The sequence below is a fragment of the Coturnix japonica genome, chromosome 1, assembly GCF_001577835.2.
Source record: "Coturnix japonica isolate 7356 chromosome 1, Coturnix japonica 2.1, whole genome shotgun sequence".
Classification (NCBI taxonomy): domain Eukaryota; kingdom Metazoa; phylum Chordata; class Aves; order Galliformes; family Phasianidae; genus Coturnix; species Coturnix japonica.
In genome coordinates, this window is record NC_029516.1 from 36,794,185 (window position 1) to 36,811,878 (window position 17,694).

Sequence of the window (17,694 nt, forward strand, 5' to 3'; positions counted from 1 at the left end):
CTATTACAAAAGCCAATACAAAGTTTTTGTTAGTACAGTCACAAGCTTTTCAAACAATTCACTTTTAGTAATCTGCCATTCTCTTGGGTGCATACCTTAATAAAGATTGATATTAAAAAACTCTAATTATATGCATCTTGGTGCATGGACAGGCTGTGTTTTCCAGAGTGACAGAGGGAATGAGGAACCAGTTAGATGAAAGCCCAGGCTACATCTGAGGAACATTTGTAAGAAACAGAAAGGAAAGAGTTTCTAAGAATTTCTGAACAGTGAATTGAAGTGACTGACCTATGGTTCCACAGAATATCAGAGGCAGGCCAAAGTACTCCTGGGGTTTCCTAAATTGTAGGCCAGCATCTTTGTTTATAGGCCTTATTATCTTGCTGTGCACTCACATTTCAAGTGCAAACTCCAAGCACATATTCCTATTTTTCTTTATGCAAACCACTCCTGCAGAATGGATTACTAGAAATAAATGTGGATTCTTCCAATTCGCCCACTCCTCACTTCTCTGTTTAAACTTACAGGCACACAGAAAGAACTACAAATTTATATCAACTGAAACTTAAAGGTAAAATTGCATGCATGTTTTAATTCCTTCAAAATATGGCCCTTCCTATTTCTAATTAGGAATCCGCTCCATTTCTATCTCTTTAAGATCTAAAGTAAAATAATGCAACAAATACACCAGAGATGTACAAGCTTTTGGAATAAGACATTTCCTTGCAGGATAAAAACACTGCCACACTGCATTCAGCTTCCCTTTGTGGGAGACAAGAGACAGTTCAGAAAAAGAGAAGCACATCTGTGCATACAAACACAATCTGTTCATCACCAACTGAACACAGTTATAGGATAACCCCAATCTTCCTGCAGTATCTCTACCAGCTGAATGAACTAGCACAAATAAGGTAAGGAGTGAACTAAAGTGAGCTGCCTCCTATCTCCTTGCTGCAACTGCTCCTCAGACCTACAACATAAATGCAGATTGACATTCTTAAAATATTTTAAATTTTTTTCATCCAACAAGTGAGATCTGTTTGTTCAAGACAGGGAAGAGTCAATTTCCGCAGAAGACAGCTAGACAAAAGAAGAACATGGTTGTTTCTGGGGCATTCTTACCAAGAAACAGATTGTAAAGTTTAAAATATAAGTAAAACTGCTCTATAGAAATCTTTATTTTCCATAATATTTTGCATTTTACCCTAGTACAGCAAACTAAAAAAATGGCATTAAATTAAAACTTCATATTATATTTTGAGATGCAAATTGGAAACCTGCTTCAATTAGTTAGAAACTAAACTCTACAAAAATGGCACAAGGCAAGAATTTAAAGAAGAGAATGTCTTACGTTATTTGACTGCTTTGCAACAGTTGCAAATCTTTAAACTCCAACTAGAGTTCTTTCTCTCTGTGTGTTCAGCAATGCTGAGTACCTCATTCAGTTTCTAAATGACAACCAAGGCAGTCAGTTTCTGCTGCACCCAAAATGTAGAAGGAACTGCAAGATATCACTTTAGTTCACTGAACTGCAGGTTTATAGAATGCAAGAAAACAAACTTTAAAGGATCTCTGTCCAGAGCTTTATAAGAGGTTCTCTTACGCTGCTGTGGAAAGGCCATATGCCTCTTCAGTCCTGTACAGAATGGCAATTAGATTTCCAAGCCAAAATGTTTGTACACATTCTTTAGTGTTAAGATTTTTTATTTATTTTTTTAATAACATAAACAATACCCCAGACATGACATTCTCTGACAAACAGGTCTTCTGATCGTCAAAAAAATATGTTCATTCTTTGTAAAATGTAACTTACGTCCACACCTAACACAGAATTGCTTTTCCCCCCTGCAAAATAGTTTTTTAAAGAGAAAATAATATTAAATGGTTCTAAAATATTATTGTAAAACTGTGGACAAAAAGATTGAAAATATTTAAAAGAGTTTCTTTTGCATGAAAAATCCAAATTATAATGATTTTCAAAATGATACCTTAGAAAATAAGTATTTTAATGAATGAATAATTATGCAGTTAGATTAATTTTGGAAAATGTTTTTTGGTCAGAATTTAGCTGAAAACTGTATGCACTTCCAAATGAATTAGAAAAATTCTTGGAGATTCCAAGTTAATTGATCATGTGCGTTATTGCTGTAAGAGCAGCTCCAGCAGCGGAACCTTATCCTGTGCTGGCTTGTGCAATCATTGGCATTTTATCCATGTTCCTTGTAAATCTACTCTATCAAGCGATTAAAAATGAGCATGAGAATCAGTATCAAAACCAACAAGGTGTAGAACATCTTTGGGAAAAAATGTTGGGATTGGTTTAGGAACTTCATTCTCCACTAACAGGCTAAATAGATACTAATATTGATTTACACTACTATAAACTAATAGAATTCTACAGAAGGATACTAGCAATAAAACATGGTAAAATTATATAATGCAAATTACTACCTTACGTTACAGTGTATTGGGTCAGAAAATCAAACATATTACTAATCTGTGGCATATGGATAATCCTTTTCAAACCAGATATGTCACAAGCCATTTACAATTCTGTTAATACACAGCCTTCTGTGTGAATGTTCTTATAATATCTACTATGACTTCAACTCATGTCACAGTTCTTGCACAACACAATATATACTTATAAAATAAATCAATTTTGGAAGACAATGTACAATAAGCATGAGTCATTACTGACTCATAGAAAAAGTGGAGGTAGGCAGGATATGTTCTTACTTACTGAAGGATATGTTCTATGCAAAAATGACAACAGAACAATTTTACAAGGACACTACAACATGCTTTTGCCCTTCCCAAAAGTTCAGTCATTCAGAGAACCCAACCACCACCTTGCATCCAATACCATCTATACCTCATTTGTCCTTCTCACTTGGAGAAAGCACTTAAGTAGATAAGTCCACTAAATTTAACTTGCTGCTGGGCTTGGACACATCTGTTCTAAGATTTTTATGTTCACCTGGATAAGTAGCTTGTAGACAATATTTTGTATAAAGTCTTTGAATTCTTTAAATGCTTGCATGCACACAGTATATTCACTTGCATTCACGGTCATATTCACGATATTCACTGATATGTTTTCAAATATCTTTCAAATAGCTTTTGTTGCTGTTGTTGTTGTTGAAAAAGTGCTATCAAGGCTGATTTTATATATTACTAAGGTTTCTGTGGAAGTGAAGATACCAGCTAGTGGGTAAAAATAGGGGTTAAAAAGTGAGTATCTTCAAAAGTTCAATCGATATCATCACAAGTAATAGCAAGAAGGTAAAAAGGAATGGTAAAATAGAGTTCTATTAAATTTAAACCCCAGTATGCACATCTGAGAATTTTTCTCATCCTCAAGGCACAATTTTATGCTGAAGCAAAAGAAAAAGCAGTGTCTGAAAACTTTGCAATGGCTAGTCACCAATATATGTAAATTCACATTATTCTGTGTTATTCATCTTATTCAAAATAAGAATGAGAGCACTAAATGTAGGATGAAATGGGAAAGTAATAAATTAAAAAGAAATAAAACATGAAAGTCCATGCTTTGATTTTATTATTATTATTATTATTTTACTCAAAAGTGACTGGAATAGTTTTGGAATACAAGCACATTACTTCTATCTTAGGAGCAGCATGCATACTGAAACTGGAGCTGAAATCCTGCCCTCAGCTACAACTGATAGAAGACTGGAAAAGCATTTTACAAATCTCAGAGTATGGCACTGGCTCTCTTGTAATACTTTTCATGAGGTTTGTGTTCATGAGTATTGCTGGAGAAAGGACACTGAGTTAAAGACAACTCTGGTCTTCGTGGTTTTTCTAGAAATAGCATAGGATTTTTCATCAGCTGAAAGACTAATAAATGCTTACTCAAGACCAAAGAAACATTAATAAGCTTAAAAGCTATGCAGCTGCAGAACAGAAAGAACAACAGAAGCATATCTTCCAGCAGTTTATGCTCACATTAAATCGTTAGCACAATGCCACATTTCCCTGGGAGCAGCTGGTGTGTGTACACTCTGGAAATGAGCACTATGGGATTATACACTCAAGAATATTTATCTATACGTTATGTCTGGGGTCATTCTCCCATCTCTAGAAAAACAAAGGAATTGTAAAGATAAACCATTTCTTAATGTATCGGCCTAGAAAACTCCTGCTGTACACTCAGTTAAGCTTCATTTGACATAAAATAAATTGTTTTTCAGTTTCATTAAGTAAATAGTGCAGATGTGAATTTTATTCTCATCTATGTGGCTTCTTTAAAACTCATCTAAAACATTTGTGTTTCTTTCTCACTTAAACTGGTAGTAAAAGAAACCCTGTCTCATGTCCTACTGGCATTTGTAGCATTACAATTACAAATTAAATACAAATTACAAATACAAATTACAAATACAAATTAAAAAAATCAGTCTGGAAAAAAAAGACCATAGCACAAGTAGCATTTTAGATATTTCATACCTATCTGCTACTATGCTAAGTCAGAACAGATTTCTGTTTTATTTTGTTCTGTTCTCAACAAAAGTAATTCTTCTCACTTCTCTTATTGCAGTGTTTGACAACACAAATAATGACTAGCAACAAAGAAATCTTTTTCTGTATCTTCTAAAATATATCAAAATATTGATTTTATTGTTACCTTAAATTGTTACTGACTTTCTCACTATGCTACCTGTCATACTTCTGTAGTATGAAAGTAAAAAACCAAATCTATTAGTACATGTTTCCATTTCAAGCATAACTAGGTTATAAATAATCTATCCCACCAGTTGAAATAGTGAAATTAGAAATACATAGTCCTGTTTTCTTAGTGGCAAATGTATGCATTAGTGAGACTAATTCAGGTTATTTGAGAACTTATGTAACCATTTCTTCTGGAAGTCAGATGATCAACTTTCAGACTTAACTGTAGCTTTCCAAATAATCTTCACTGATCCTTATAAAGTATGCAGAAGTTTCTATTTGCATGGAAATAAAACTAACATCTGCCTATGCACAGTACTATCTTTAAGGACTTAATCTGAGCATTTATAACTACACAGGCATGTTTAATTTTGTGGAGGAAAAAAACCCCGAACCCTATGTTTCTCCTGAAAAGCATTTTTTAAAACAATTCGCTATATACCTCCTCAAATCCTCCCATGTTTTCCAAATGTCCCTGAAGGGAATCTATATAAACTATTATTCAGATGTACTGTTCACTATAAGCTAATAACTGCATGATGCATAGATGTGGCCAAAAGTAGTAAGAGCTGACACTGAAGACGGATCACTGGGGCTACAAAAAATAAATAGACATTTCTTTCTTAATATAGGAGATGGTTAAATTTAGATTATAACCAAGAACCTAAGTATAACTAGATGGAAAGGAAAATGACCTACAAAACTTAACTTAAATATTCAGTATTACAATATTAAATATGTATTGGCTAACAAAATATGAGTTAGTTGATATCAGCCACACATCATAACTCAAATAATAGGCAGACATCTTGATCAGATCTGAATGTCTACAAATCACTGAAAAATAAGAAATACTTTATCTTAAAATATTTGTTGTTGTTTTTGGAATGCTTCTTGTGCCGTGGTTTTACTGCTGGTGAAAAAATGAATTAAATTGGACAACTATAGCTAGGTACTGTCTATTATTTGAAAAGAAGTGTCCTCTAGGCTTTTTTGACCAAAGATGTATGTGCTCCACTTACATGAGACAGTATTCATCTTTCTCCTTCAGAAAATAAAAAATTACAAATTTGTTCACCATTTCATAGAGTTTTGGGCCTTCCATTGTTAATACAGAATGTGATATTAAGCAAAGGAAGTACAATACACAGGCCTGGTGTATAGATGTAATCACCACATTCCATCTCTAGACTATATTTCTACACATAGCAGTTTTATCGTCAGTTCTAAAGAAAGAATAGTCTTCTCTGGGGATATGAGAAAAGTCATTTTCTGAATGTAGTCTTAGAGTATCCAATGTCTACACAGAATGTGTCATTACAACAGCAAAAAATATAAACATTCTAATTTTGCTCTGCAGAGTTGAATACTCTCATAAGCCTTGTTTTGATAGTAAGACTATCAAGGGACACTTTTGATGTGGGTCCATTGCAAATAATTTTAGCTAGGAAGGGTAACAATTGATGAATGGTCTTGCCAAAATAATATGTCTTCTAGATGCTCCATAGTATTCATTCCCTATTCCCTAAAGCACTATGTTGTCCAAAGATTCCAGCATAAATGCAAACATTTCAAAGAGTACTGCATTTTCATGAATGTATCCTACCTTCTGGATAAGTAGGACACTATTCAGAAAGAAGTGTAGGCTCTATAAGAATAATAGTCAGGGAGACTGTTCTGCGAGGGGGATGAATTCCTGTTTTTAAAATGGCGGAGTAGGTTTTGTTTGTGTATACTTGTTTAAATATGTAATGCAATTATTTGATAATGGATGGAACTTCAGTGCCCAACAGCTAATGCAGAAATTAAGAGAACAGACACACAGACTCTCACTTGGCCCACTTGTTCTTTAAATACTAGCTCTATCTCATAGATAGAAATACTAAGTCACTACTTCTGGAACAAGTAAGTGAAGAAACTTCTATAATGACTTCCATAAACAATAGTATTGGGCTTTATATCCTGTGTAGATTGCCTACATCACTCTATCTTTTTTTATTAATTACATATCTATTTGTTCATTAACTTTTCGCTATTACTTTTCATTATTACGTCTTCCCTTTATCATTAGTCATTAGCAATTATAAATGTCAGTTGTTTCACAGCTTATTATTGTTTTCACCAATTCAGGTTTAGCTCCTAGCATAAAGAACTACACATTCAAATTCCTTTTCAGTGTTCCCTTCTGCTTAGAATCTCAACAAAACAAAACAAAACAAAACAAAACAAAACAAAAAACAACCAAACCAAAACAAAACCAACCAACCAACCAAAAAAAAAAAAAACAAAACAACAACAACAACAAAAAACACCAACAAAACCAAACCACCATCATATCAGAAAAAGACAGATCTGCAGTTCTGGTTACTCTCTAATTTCAAACAAATCAACCTCCAGTGAAGGAACTTACTGTAAGTCCCCAGTATTTATTTAACATAATGTATCTGTTTTGATAAATGATTAGCAGTCATAACAAATTACCTGTCACAGTATTATTATTTTTACAGCTTATGCAGAATTACTAATAAATAAATAAATAAATAAATAAAATGCAACAAGCCATCAATAATTAAAAAAAAATACAAACAACAACCAATACCAAAAAAAAGCCTACAGAACATAATCTGATTCCAACTAGGAAAAGAATAATAAAAAAGTACTTAAAGGATAAGGTATACTCAGCAAATTATGATTTTAGAGCAGATTCTTGAGTAGACTGAAAAAATTTTGTATAAAGCAAACCAAGATTATTCTGTTATGTGGCACGTAACTTCTATCCATGAAAATTCAGATACTTGGGCACTACATAAAAGATGCACGCTCAACAAGAAAATTTATTTTCTTCAGAGATAATAGAAAATTTCCACAGACTTCAGTGAGAGCTAAATCAAGTGTAGTTTGGGAAAAAATAAAAAAATTTAAAAATCTCTGAAATCCTCCTATATTTTCAAGCAAATATTTGTTAATCTGGAAAGACAGCCCGAATAAGACACTTCTAAAAGCTGATTCTTAGATATCTGCGTTGTCTTTGTTTTTAATAGAGAAATTATAAATGAAGGAATATGCACTCTCAAGAAGCTACACTTCCATCTTGAATTTCTGCTTTGAAGTGCTCTTATTAGATAATTTCTCAGTCTGCATCATCCACTTTCAAGGTCATGAGCAAAAAGCATTCCATTGAAGTCAAGCTTTAATAAACTGATTTATTTTTTTCAGTTTTTCTTTGCCATGACTGTAGCTGTTATGAAAACTACAATGTCTATAGTTTTCATGGAAACAGCCTCATTTATATATTGGATATATTTATATATATGCTCTATTCTGTTGACTAATATGAATTTATTGTTATCCCACATTTAGTCATGTGTCTTTTAAGCATTAAGATAAGGTGGTATCAATAGTTAATGTAGCAATTGGTGTGATTAGTTCAAGCTAAAATAATTGATAACAATGTTTATGAAGCAGATTTATGGTGAAATGGAAACAGGCAGTCTTATTGCTAGCTTCACAGGTTCATCACATGCTCTTCCTCCTGTAAATTTTTGAGTTTCTGTTTTCTTTCTTGAATAAAAGCGTGTTCTTCTGCTGGACTGTCACATCGGTCTACTTCAGTCATCCAAGTATCTATTATAAAGTCCACAGCTTTTAACATAAAGCCTCTTGTTTACACACTTACGATATTATACTGGATACACAGAACAAGTCCAAGGAAATAAACATACCTGAAATGAGTTCAACTAATTATTTGTATGTATAGGTGTCTGTATGATTGTGCTCTTTTAGAAATATGCTAGCAGATTTTTTTAAAAAAGCAGCCTAAAAGGGAGCCAATTAAAGCATTGTTCTAATTATCCCAGTGCTAGAGCCAAACAGTGTTCTGGCAGATAATACTATTTAGGGGTCATCAACCATAACAAAATTGGTATTTAATTCCATACAAAGAAGTTTTATTTGCTTTTTTGTGGGAGAAGAACAGATATTGATACGTGTTTTATAAGTAACGCTTAAATCTTCCCAAAGTTTTTATTACTTTAGGAAATAATAAAAGAAAGAACTGATTAATCATTCAAATATGCAAGATGCCACTGGCAGTATTACATGTTCTTCAACAAAGTCAGAAATAAATGAAACTGGGAGAAAGGCCATTATTCCATTCTCATCACAAGAACCCAAGCAATTTTAAGAAGAATGTTATAGGCTAATCTATTATTTCTACCCAAGCAATAACACCTGAAATTGCTCAGCAAGTTTGTAGTCTTAAATGAACAAAAACTATTTTCAGTTATTTAACAATTTATGTATTTTTTCCGGTGTGTAATTTTACATCTGTGTTACATAAATGTGCACACACATTTGAACAGAAAAGGAACAGGAAAAAAAAAAAAAAAAAGAAAGGAGACTCAGAATAAGTCCCAATTGACTTCCTACACCTTTGCCATCCCCAACAGTGAAACATACATTGTTCATCATTACTGGAAGAAACTGCAAGGCCATCAACAAACTTCTCTAATCACAATGCAATTAAAGCTTAATATTGATCAAATTACATAAACTAGTTCAATAAAACAAGGTCATTACATTTCCCTCTTTGGATTTTCCCTTCCATCTTGCCTCCAGTAAGCACTTCCAAATTAGTGATATATTGTTAGATGAAATAAAACCTTAACGACTACCAATATACTTCAATTGCAGATTCTATTACTGATTTACTGTAACTAACAAGAGTTTAGCCAAAATCTGATGGGCGCTACAAGAGGTCGAAATACTACAGCACTTTTTTTCTTTATCACTGCAGATCCATGTTCCAAAGGAAACTATGTCCGGAAAGAACAGATTTTGAAATTGTGCTGATGATTATTGGGAGAAAATTAAAATATATATATAAACAAATGTATTTCGGTTTCTCATAGCAACATCTTAAGCAGTTGAAGTTAATTAGAACAACGTGCTGAGATCTGCACCATATAGATTCACTGTGATCAGAATACACACTAAATTGTTGGAAACAAAAAAAAAAAAATAGTAATAATGAGTAAGAAAATATAGTCCTTTCCATTTTGCTTATCAAGATTTAAAAAAAATCCACTTTAATTCTTTAAAACTGTATGTTTTCTTGTGTGTTGTAGAGATTCTTGGTAAAGATATTTTGAATAAATTTTTAAAGACGGTCATACAGAAATATGCAAGTAAAGTGTTCTCCTGTACATTTTCTATTAGAAGGTCCTTCATAAGGTTAAAGATCTCCTTTAAGTATTTTACCAAATAAAAGGCACAAATTTGTTAGCTAGTTACCGTTAACAGTTGGCTATCACTGTACAGTTTCTCAGAAGAGGATGCTGCCTCAGAAATAGATTAATACATGTTTCAATAACGCACTTTTTGCAGGCCTGAATAGCAAGCTTTGCTTTGCAGGGATTATACACAACTTCAGTTCCAGCAGTACCTCCCTGTATAAACTCTTAGAGCTATTTAGACCACTGTACTTTTAAGATGTCCATTTCAAACTGATTTCTTTCATATCCGTGCACAGAATATAACTCACATACATTTAATTATCAGAAAGTTAGACAACCAAACTAATCAATAATGAACATACAAACTGAACTGCCCTTTCTGATGGGCCTATTTCTCCTTGTTTTCATATATTCTACATGTTTAACACTGGAAGCTTAACTTTTGGACAGTTTTATTAGTTGCGTTGAAATGTATGATGAAAGATGTAGTTTAGGTGAAGATTCTGATCATGCAAAATTTACAGCCATATAACGAAAATACTGCTAAAATAAATTATCCATGAAGTTATAATGTAGGCCGTCTGTATAATAATCCTGAAATTGTACAGCAAAGGACAACAAAACACACATTAAGGGAATATACTGTAAATAAATTGGTCAATTAGAACTTTAAATTCTTATTTCCTTAAATCAACAGAAACCACGCTCCAGTGTATTTTACCCTCTTGAAAATGTCAAAATACTTTCATCACTGTACATTTACATCATGTTTGTAGTTTATGAAAAGAAGGATTTCTTATTCAACGATGGAAGAAAATCAATGCATTTCCATAAATATTTAAACAGTAGTCAATGAATGTGGGCCATGCATTCAATTTTTCCATTAACTGCAAAACTATTTAACCCATGAAATTTGTTTTCAGGTTGTGATGATCACAGGTTTTTCAGCCTTGCAGTAGCATTTGTCTAGAATTTATTGGACTCAGAAGCGTCTATTCTTTACCAGCATAAAAAATAAAATTGCTTATTTTATGAATTAGGCAGAAAAATATCAGAAAATTTGGTTTATATATTAAAGTTAAAAATGTCACAGATTCAGTATTTTATTTTGAGCCAAAGGACTTTAAAATAATGTTCTATTCCCTTAAAATTATACAAACATTTAGCATGAAACCAAGCCACTCATTAAAAAATCTAGTTTAGAATTAACTTTCTCGGAATCATTAATAATATAATTCTGATATAAGTTCAGATTCAAATTTAAAGTATCTCAAAAGACGTTACAAGTTTACAGTAATCTTTTGATAAGGAGTCAAGTGATGCCTAGCTAAATTCCCAGTGCAGGGCAAAAGAAAGAGGATGACTTTGATAATAAAGATCCAATTCAGGATCATAAAGTCTTCTAGAGTGGTCTCAGAACTGTTCATCTTGCACAGACACAGGTCTGCTCCATTGTTGTCCCTTTCTCTGTTAACAGAATATTAAAGAGGCAATGGAAACAAACCAAAAATCAGGAGGTTCCATTTGAACATTAGGAACCATTTTTTCCTGTGCTGAACAAATACTGGCATAGGTTTCCTGAGATATTGTGAAGTCTGCTTCCTTGGAGAGCTTCCTTGTCCAGAAGTCTGGACATAGTCTTGGTTCAGGTAACCAGGTGGAGCGGACGGGTCAGAGAATGTGAATTTCAGAGGCCCTTTCCATTCTTAACCACTCTGAGATTCTGTGATTCTTTGAATGTAAGGTTAATTTCTAAGTAAATCACTGAACTATTGCATTATTAATGAACAAAATGTATATATTTAACGAGAAAGTGATGGCCTCTGAACATCTTCATATAAACATTACCTCAGCATCTTCTATGCCATTAAACTTGTTTTTAAAAGCTTAAAAGAAACAACAAAGGAACCATGAAAGAAATCTAATATGGTATTATTTATCAGAGCACAGCATTTGTTCTTACTGTAACTCTTATGATTCATTATGTCTTTAAATGTCATTAATTGTATTTTTTCAGTGTTTTGTTATAGGTCAACTAATACTGGTGAAATTTTCCAGAGGATTTGGTTTAGATAATTTTATGGTGAAATTTGCTTGAGAAAGTAACTGACCATATTCTTATTTTCACCACTCAGAACAGAAATTACAGTTTCTAACTATGTTTTGCATACTTTCAATTTGGTATTGCATTTGTTTATATTACAGAAAAAATGACTTTCTATTTTTACTTCAATAAAATAAAATAATAGCATAGTGTTAATATTTAGATCATACAGTATTGTACTATAAATTTTTATTATTATTATTATCATTATTATTCGCTATGACCTAAATACAATAAATTCTTGTTGTAGGGTAAGATGCAATGCAGACTCATCTATACTTTCCTTAGAGTCTTCAGTTGTCAACAGAAAGCCTAGCAAAAAATAAGCAACACTGCTTGTGAAGCAGGTTCTGAACACACAAAACTTCTCAATTCAGTTATACAACCCTGTAACTCTGACAGTTTTAGTAAGACTATTCGGACTCATCTTTCATTTTACAATTGTGACTTATCTCACATAATCTCTCCACTTTGAAGTTTGAAATAAAAAAACGGGAAAAGGTATTCTCAGAAATGTTCAGTGTTAACCAAAGGTACTGCTTCATATAATGTCTTTCACACCAGCTTCCTCTTGGAAACAGTTTGAATTGATCCTACCTTTCTTTGTCTGAGAAAGATGGATTCTGAATGGCATTTCTAGATAATTCAAGATCACTTTCTGATGAGTGATGTATCCTTACTCATGGCAGCTCATATTAATCTGTTCTTCCATCAACATTATTTTTAGCTTAAAACACTTCACTCATCTTTACATGAGTCTTTCCATCTTAACGTCTCTCCAAGAAAATTCACATAATCAGTCATATTTCCTCTCAACTTAGTTTTCCCCAGAAAAAAAGAAAACTTCAATTAGTCTTTTCATGCAGAAGCTATTGCCTCTTTGCTCTACCAGTCTTTTTCTGAATCTCTTCTAACCTGAAATGACCTCTCAGTCACTACTGAGACAAAACTAAGACAGTAAGGTTCAAACCAGCTATTGGTTAGATTGCATTAATACTTTCCTTTTACATAGTGTAAAATATTTTACCCAATACACCTCAAAATTATGCTTGTCGTATTTAAACTTACTTCCCTTTGGTTGCCTACTATCATAATATGTATCTTTCCTCTTAACTACTCCCAACTAAAAGGCCAGAGCACAACTTTTTGTTATTAACTGCTACTACCATGCTCCTACTTGTGCTCAAATTAACAAAAATTGATCCCAAAACACATTCTCAATGAACTATTTCTAATAGCTTCTTTCCATCCTGCCAATGTCTACCCTAAGTGATATTTTTTCCTCTCTCTATTTTCATCTCACTGACTTAAATATAGTAATTTAAATGTGGCCATTTCAGAAGATAGCTAGTTTAGGGAAGGCTTGTTTGCAGTTGATTGGACAGTGAGTACATCCTCAGCCAAATCTGCAAATGACACAAAACTGTGCGGTGAAGTCAACACACTGGAAGGATTCTTTATTGACAGGTCACTGGAAAGATTTCCCATAGCTGTGAATGCCCCATCCCTGGAAGTGTTCAAAGCCTGGCTGGATGGAACTTCAGGAAACCTGATCTAGTGAGAGGTGCCCCTGCCCGTAGCAGAAGGTTTGGAACTGTATGATCTTTAAGGTGCCTTCCAACTCCAATTCTTCTATGATTGCACAGATTTCATAGTTCTGTACTCACATATTGTTAAATCCAGGATCAAAAAGTGATGTCAAGTTATTCGCTATAAAAACAATTTTGGTAGACCCTTATCACACTTTTTAATTTAGCTTTTCCAATTATTATTAGTTTTTCCTCCAAAATAAGTTTTAAAGACTCTAACTTTAACTGTTCTTTAATTGCTTGCTTATTTTTCCCTCCTTTCTTAAGTGCAGCAGTTCATAAGATTATGACAGCTAGTATAATAGAAATAAAAATTATCTCAATTATAGACATATATAACATAGCAACTATGTTTTTGTGAATAACGCTTGAAAGTAACAACTAGCTACACATTGCTCTCCTTCCATACAGAACAGTATAAAAACCTAGAGCCACTTAGACTGGTATTTTACATTGTGGCTACTGCATTAACAGATGAAGCTCTAACTATACACCATCTCTCATACATAATATTATTAGTTATTTCCAATCAGACAGAATTTTTCAATTGTTTCTTCATACTTCCAGCTTTTATACTGGTTCCTTTTTTTCAGATTCTACTTAAGAACGTTTAATGATTTTTACAGATTATATTTTCAGCTGCTTCTTGCTAAACAAAATCAGTTCCCTAACAAAAAAGTAATGGAGTGTGACTTTGTCAATATATATATATACACTTTTTAGATGTAAAGTATTGTGTAAATGCTAAGAAATAATGTTTGGAAAATGACTTAAGAAATCAAAACGTAAAAGGAATACATTCAGATAAATCAAGACTCATTTGGTGTCAGACTGCTACTAAATAGTCATCATATACAGTACTTGTGTATTCATTTAAATTGAGTGAACACAGAATTCTTCCTCTCAGTGACAGAAGTACTGGGTAGCATTTTGTCAGGGAGCTAAGTCGAGCTAAGTCAAGCAGCTAGAAATACAAGCTGCTATCCATAACATCTTAAACAAAACAAAACAGAACAGAACAAAACAAAAAAGCCCAAAAAAGTAGGATTTCCAGGGTCTAGAAAGGAAGCTAAATAGTATGGCAGTGAAGTTACTTTCTTGGAAGTCTGTATTACTAGAATGCTTTAAGTCAGCATTCTGTACTTACAAAAACAGATTTGTACAGAATTGAATTACTTACATGAAGATTTAGGCTATCTAACTGATTGGAAAAAATCCAGTTCCACTTTAAACTGAAAGCAGTACAAGAGTTCCTCATTCCTGAGAACTGCATATCTACTTATGAGTATATATTATATATATTATAAATGAATGCTACCTGAAACGCATGTGACCTTAATGCTATGTGATAGTGTAGTATTCACCTGCATTCAAAACCCTGCATTCAAAATCACGCAACACCAACATTTACTAGAAGTATTAATGTTTAAAATCACATCATGCTCTAGTTGTAGTTCTTTGCAGTTTCTGCTTGTTTTAGGTATGGTATCATGTTCTGCTGAAAATGATTTTCCTTAGTTAATCCCCTAGATTTTAGGAGTTCTGCTTTTGTGAGGCACAGAAACATTAATGATCAGACACCTGTCTGTACTCAATGAGAATACCTCATTATAGGCACAGAGATGAGTGCCTGTGTGCTAAGCAGTACATTGAATGGGAGGATTCACAAATGCAGAACCCCTTCTTCAGATTTCTAGCAAGAATTCTTGTAATAAACAATCTATGCTGGTTTTTTTGCTTTGTTTGTTTGTTTGTTTGTTTTTGTTTTTGTTTTTAGTTCTTCTATGAAGAGACATCTGTAGAAAAAGTCTACTGCATACAAATTAGACAAAACCAAACTGATTTTCCTGCATATCAGGATCACTGCTGCTCATTTTTGTTTGACCGTAGTCAAGTGCAGTCGTACTTCTTGCCTGAGGATAATGCTTGGGGTGCAAAACCAGGACTTCAAATTATTACAGTCTCTCTTTTTAAGCCCATCCCAAGTTATTTCAATATTCTTAAGCAGCTGTTTTTGTTTCCAGCCCCAGTGAGTGCCTTTTTCCTTTACCGTCTTCAATGACTTTCTTACTGATTTGATTAATCCTCACCACATCATCCTTCTAATCACACAGCTTCCTCTGTCTTCGTTTCTTACTTGCCATTTTTAACAGGTACACAACTCTGCCCAGGCAAGTATGCCTGGGCTCTCCTGTTTACAAGTAGAACCTCTTGCAAGTGATAGATGGACAATGCGTAAAAATTAACATTAAGAAAAATGCTTTTTGACATACGGTGTATTTCCAACCTCAAGGTAGATATGATGGCTGAACTAAGATGCATTTTTACATGTAATTCTAATGTACTGAAACTGATTTTATTGTGGAATAAAATGCTGAAATGTAACATCGTAGTATTAACTGAAGTAATGCATTTTCAGTTCCTAAAAAAAAAAACAAAAAACCAAAACACAAAAAGTAATTTTATAAAATGATACTTCTACAACTATTTTTAATATTTAAGTGAATAAAAGATAACTTTTGGTTTTCTGGTTGTGTGCAATATCTTATTTAACCTCTGTAAGTTAGTTTTATTTGTTCTAATGCTAGTTAGAAGTTCTTATCTTTGATAGAGTCTATAGGAAAGTTCCTCATTCTCTTTTCTTTATTCCCCCCATTAGACCTTTAGTTTAAATGGCTCCTAATCTGTTGTAAATGCTAGAGCAACAGCCAAAAGAATCAGTAGCTATAGGTCTTCATTCTGCTCTCCTTGAAGACAACAGCATTACTCCTGTTCACAACTCTGAAGTGAAAACAGGTCCCATGGAGAACAAGCCATGTACTGTTATATCCATAGGAGTTCTGCAGCCAACCTCAATGAGAGCAGAATTTGACCCTCAAGCAATATATACTGATTAGGGTTAAAGTCAGTGACATTAACCAGAAAACTGGTGAACCTGAAAAGATCTTTATAAGCTACATACCTGAGGCAGTGCAGAGTTAAGCTGTCGCTGAAGGGAGTCTCTGTCATAGATGACATCCTGTAGGCGTTGCTGTGCAAGTGACAAGCTTTCCTGTGTCTCCCGAAGAGTATCAAGGAGACGGTCCCTTTCATCCAGCATATTCACCATCAGCTGCTCAAAGTGAGAATCCGAGTCCGAGCCACTGCTCTGGGACCCCCGTTGACTCATCGGGGTGTCCTCATTTATCGTAGGCATCACTTCGCACATCATCTCTTTAAAAAATACAAATCAAGAAAAAGCTTTTCAGTAGGGAAAAAAAATGAGGGGATTTCATAAGAGGAATTAATTCTGTCACATGGACACTATTGGTATTTCATTGTCCCCTCATCTTGACTTTGTATTTTCAATATTAATCAGATGGTCAATAGACAGCAAGTAAATACAGTGACTAATTCCATGCAGTAAAGATATTGAATGTGTTTCCTAAACTGAAGGAAGAGGGTCTGGAAGGAGATGGAGAATAACACGGTATTTTAAATTATTAATAGCTTTGCAAAAAAAAAACAAAAAAAACTCTTTTATAATGACAGAAAAGACTTCCTCTGCAAATGCAGTTTCCCTCTCTTACTCAGTGCCATTGCTGAATTGTTGGTATTGATGCCAATAGCTGCTATTAATTGCTGGATTTTGTCCCGCTCTAGGCACTTCTACAGTACAGCTCAGGCTAACCATTGATCCAGTATCACGCTGCCTTAACAATGCCAGGTTAATCTATTTTTTCTATCTAGTTATTCCCACCCTCAGGGGAAAATATTCTCTAGTGAGTTTGTTCAGTAAGAGGTCAAGAACCAGAAACCTTCTACTAATTATCATCAGTATGATATCTTATGCAAATTGAGTTACTAGGGGGAAAATCACTGTTGTTTGTTTCCTAAAAGCAGTTCAAATCAGAACAAATAGTATCACTTGGTGCCATTCATCAATTATGTCTCAAAATTTAAGTTTCTATACAACAAGAAGCTTATGTTACAACAGTGCTGCTCTCAGCAGACAGGGGAAAAAAAATAAAAGAATAAAATAAAAAAATCAATCCCCAAAATGGCTTTCAGAGTTTAAATTTTCAAAAATAAA

The 17,694-nt window shown here is 33.5% G+C and overlaps 1 protein-coding gene across 1 annotated transcript in view; it reads right to left on the bottom strand.

The window, feature by feature from the left end:
* PPFIA2 (PTPRF interacting protein alpha 2) overlaps window positions 1-17,694 on the bottom strand; it is a 277,323-nt gene that overhangs the window by 249,914 nt on the left and 9,715 nt on the right. The window contains exon 2 of the mRNA XM_015857426.2: window positions 16,585-16,835. Within this exon, the coding sequence (XP_015712912.1) occupies window positions 16,585-16,833 (249 nt within the window). The 5' untranslated portion in view covers window positions 16,834-16,835. The remainder of the gene's footprint in view (window positions 1-16,584; window positions 16,836-17,694) is intronic.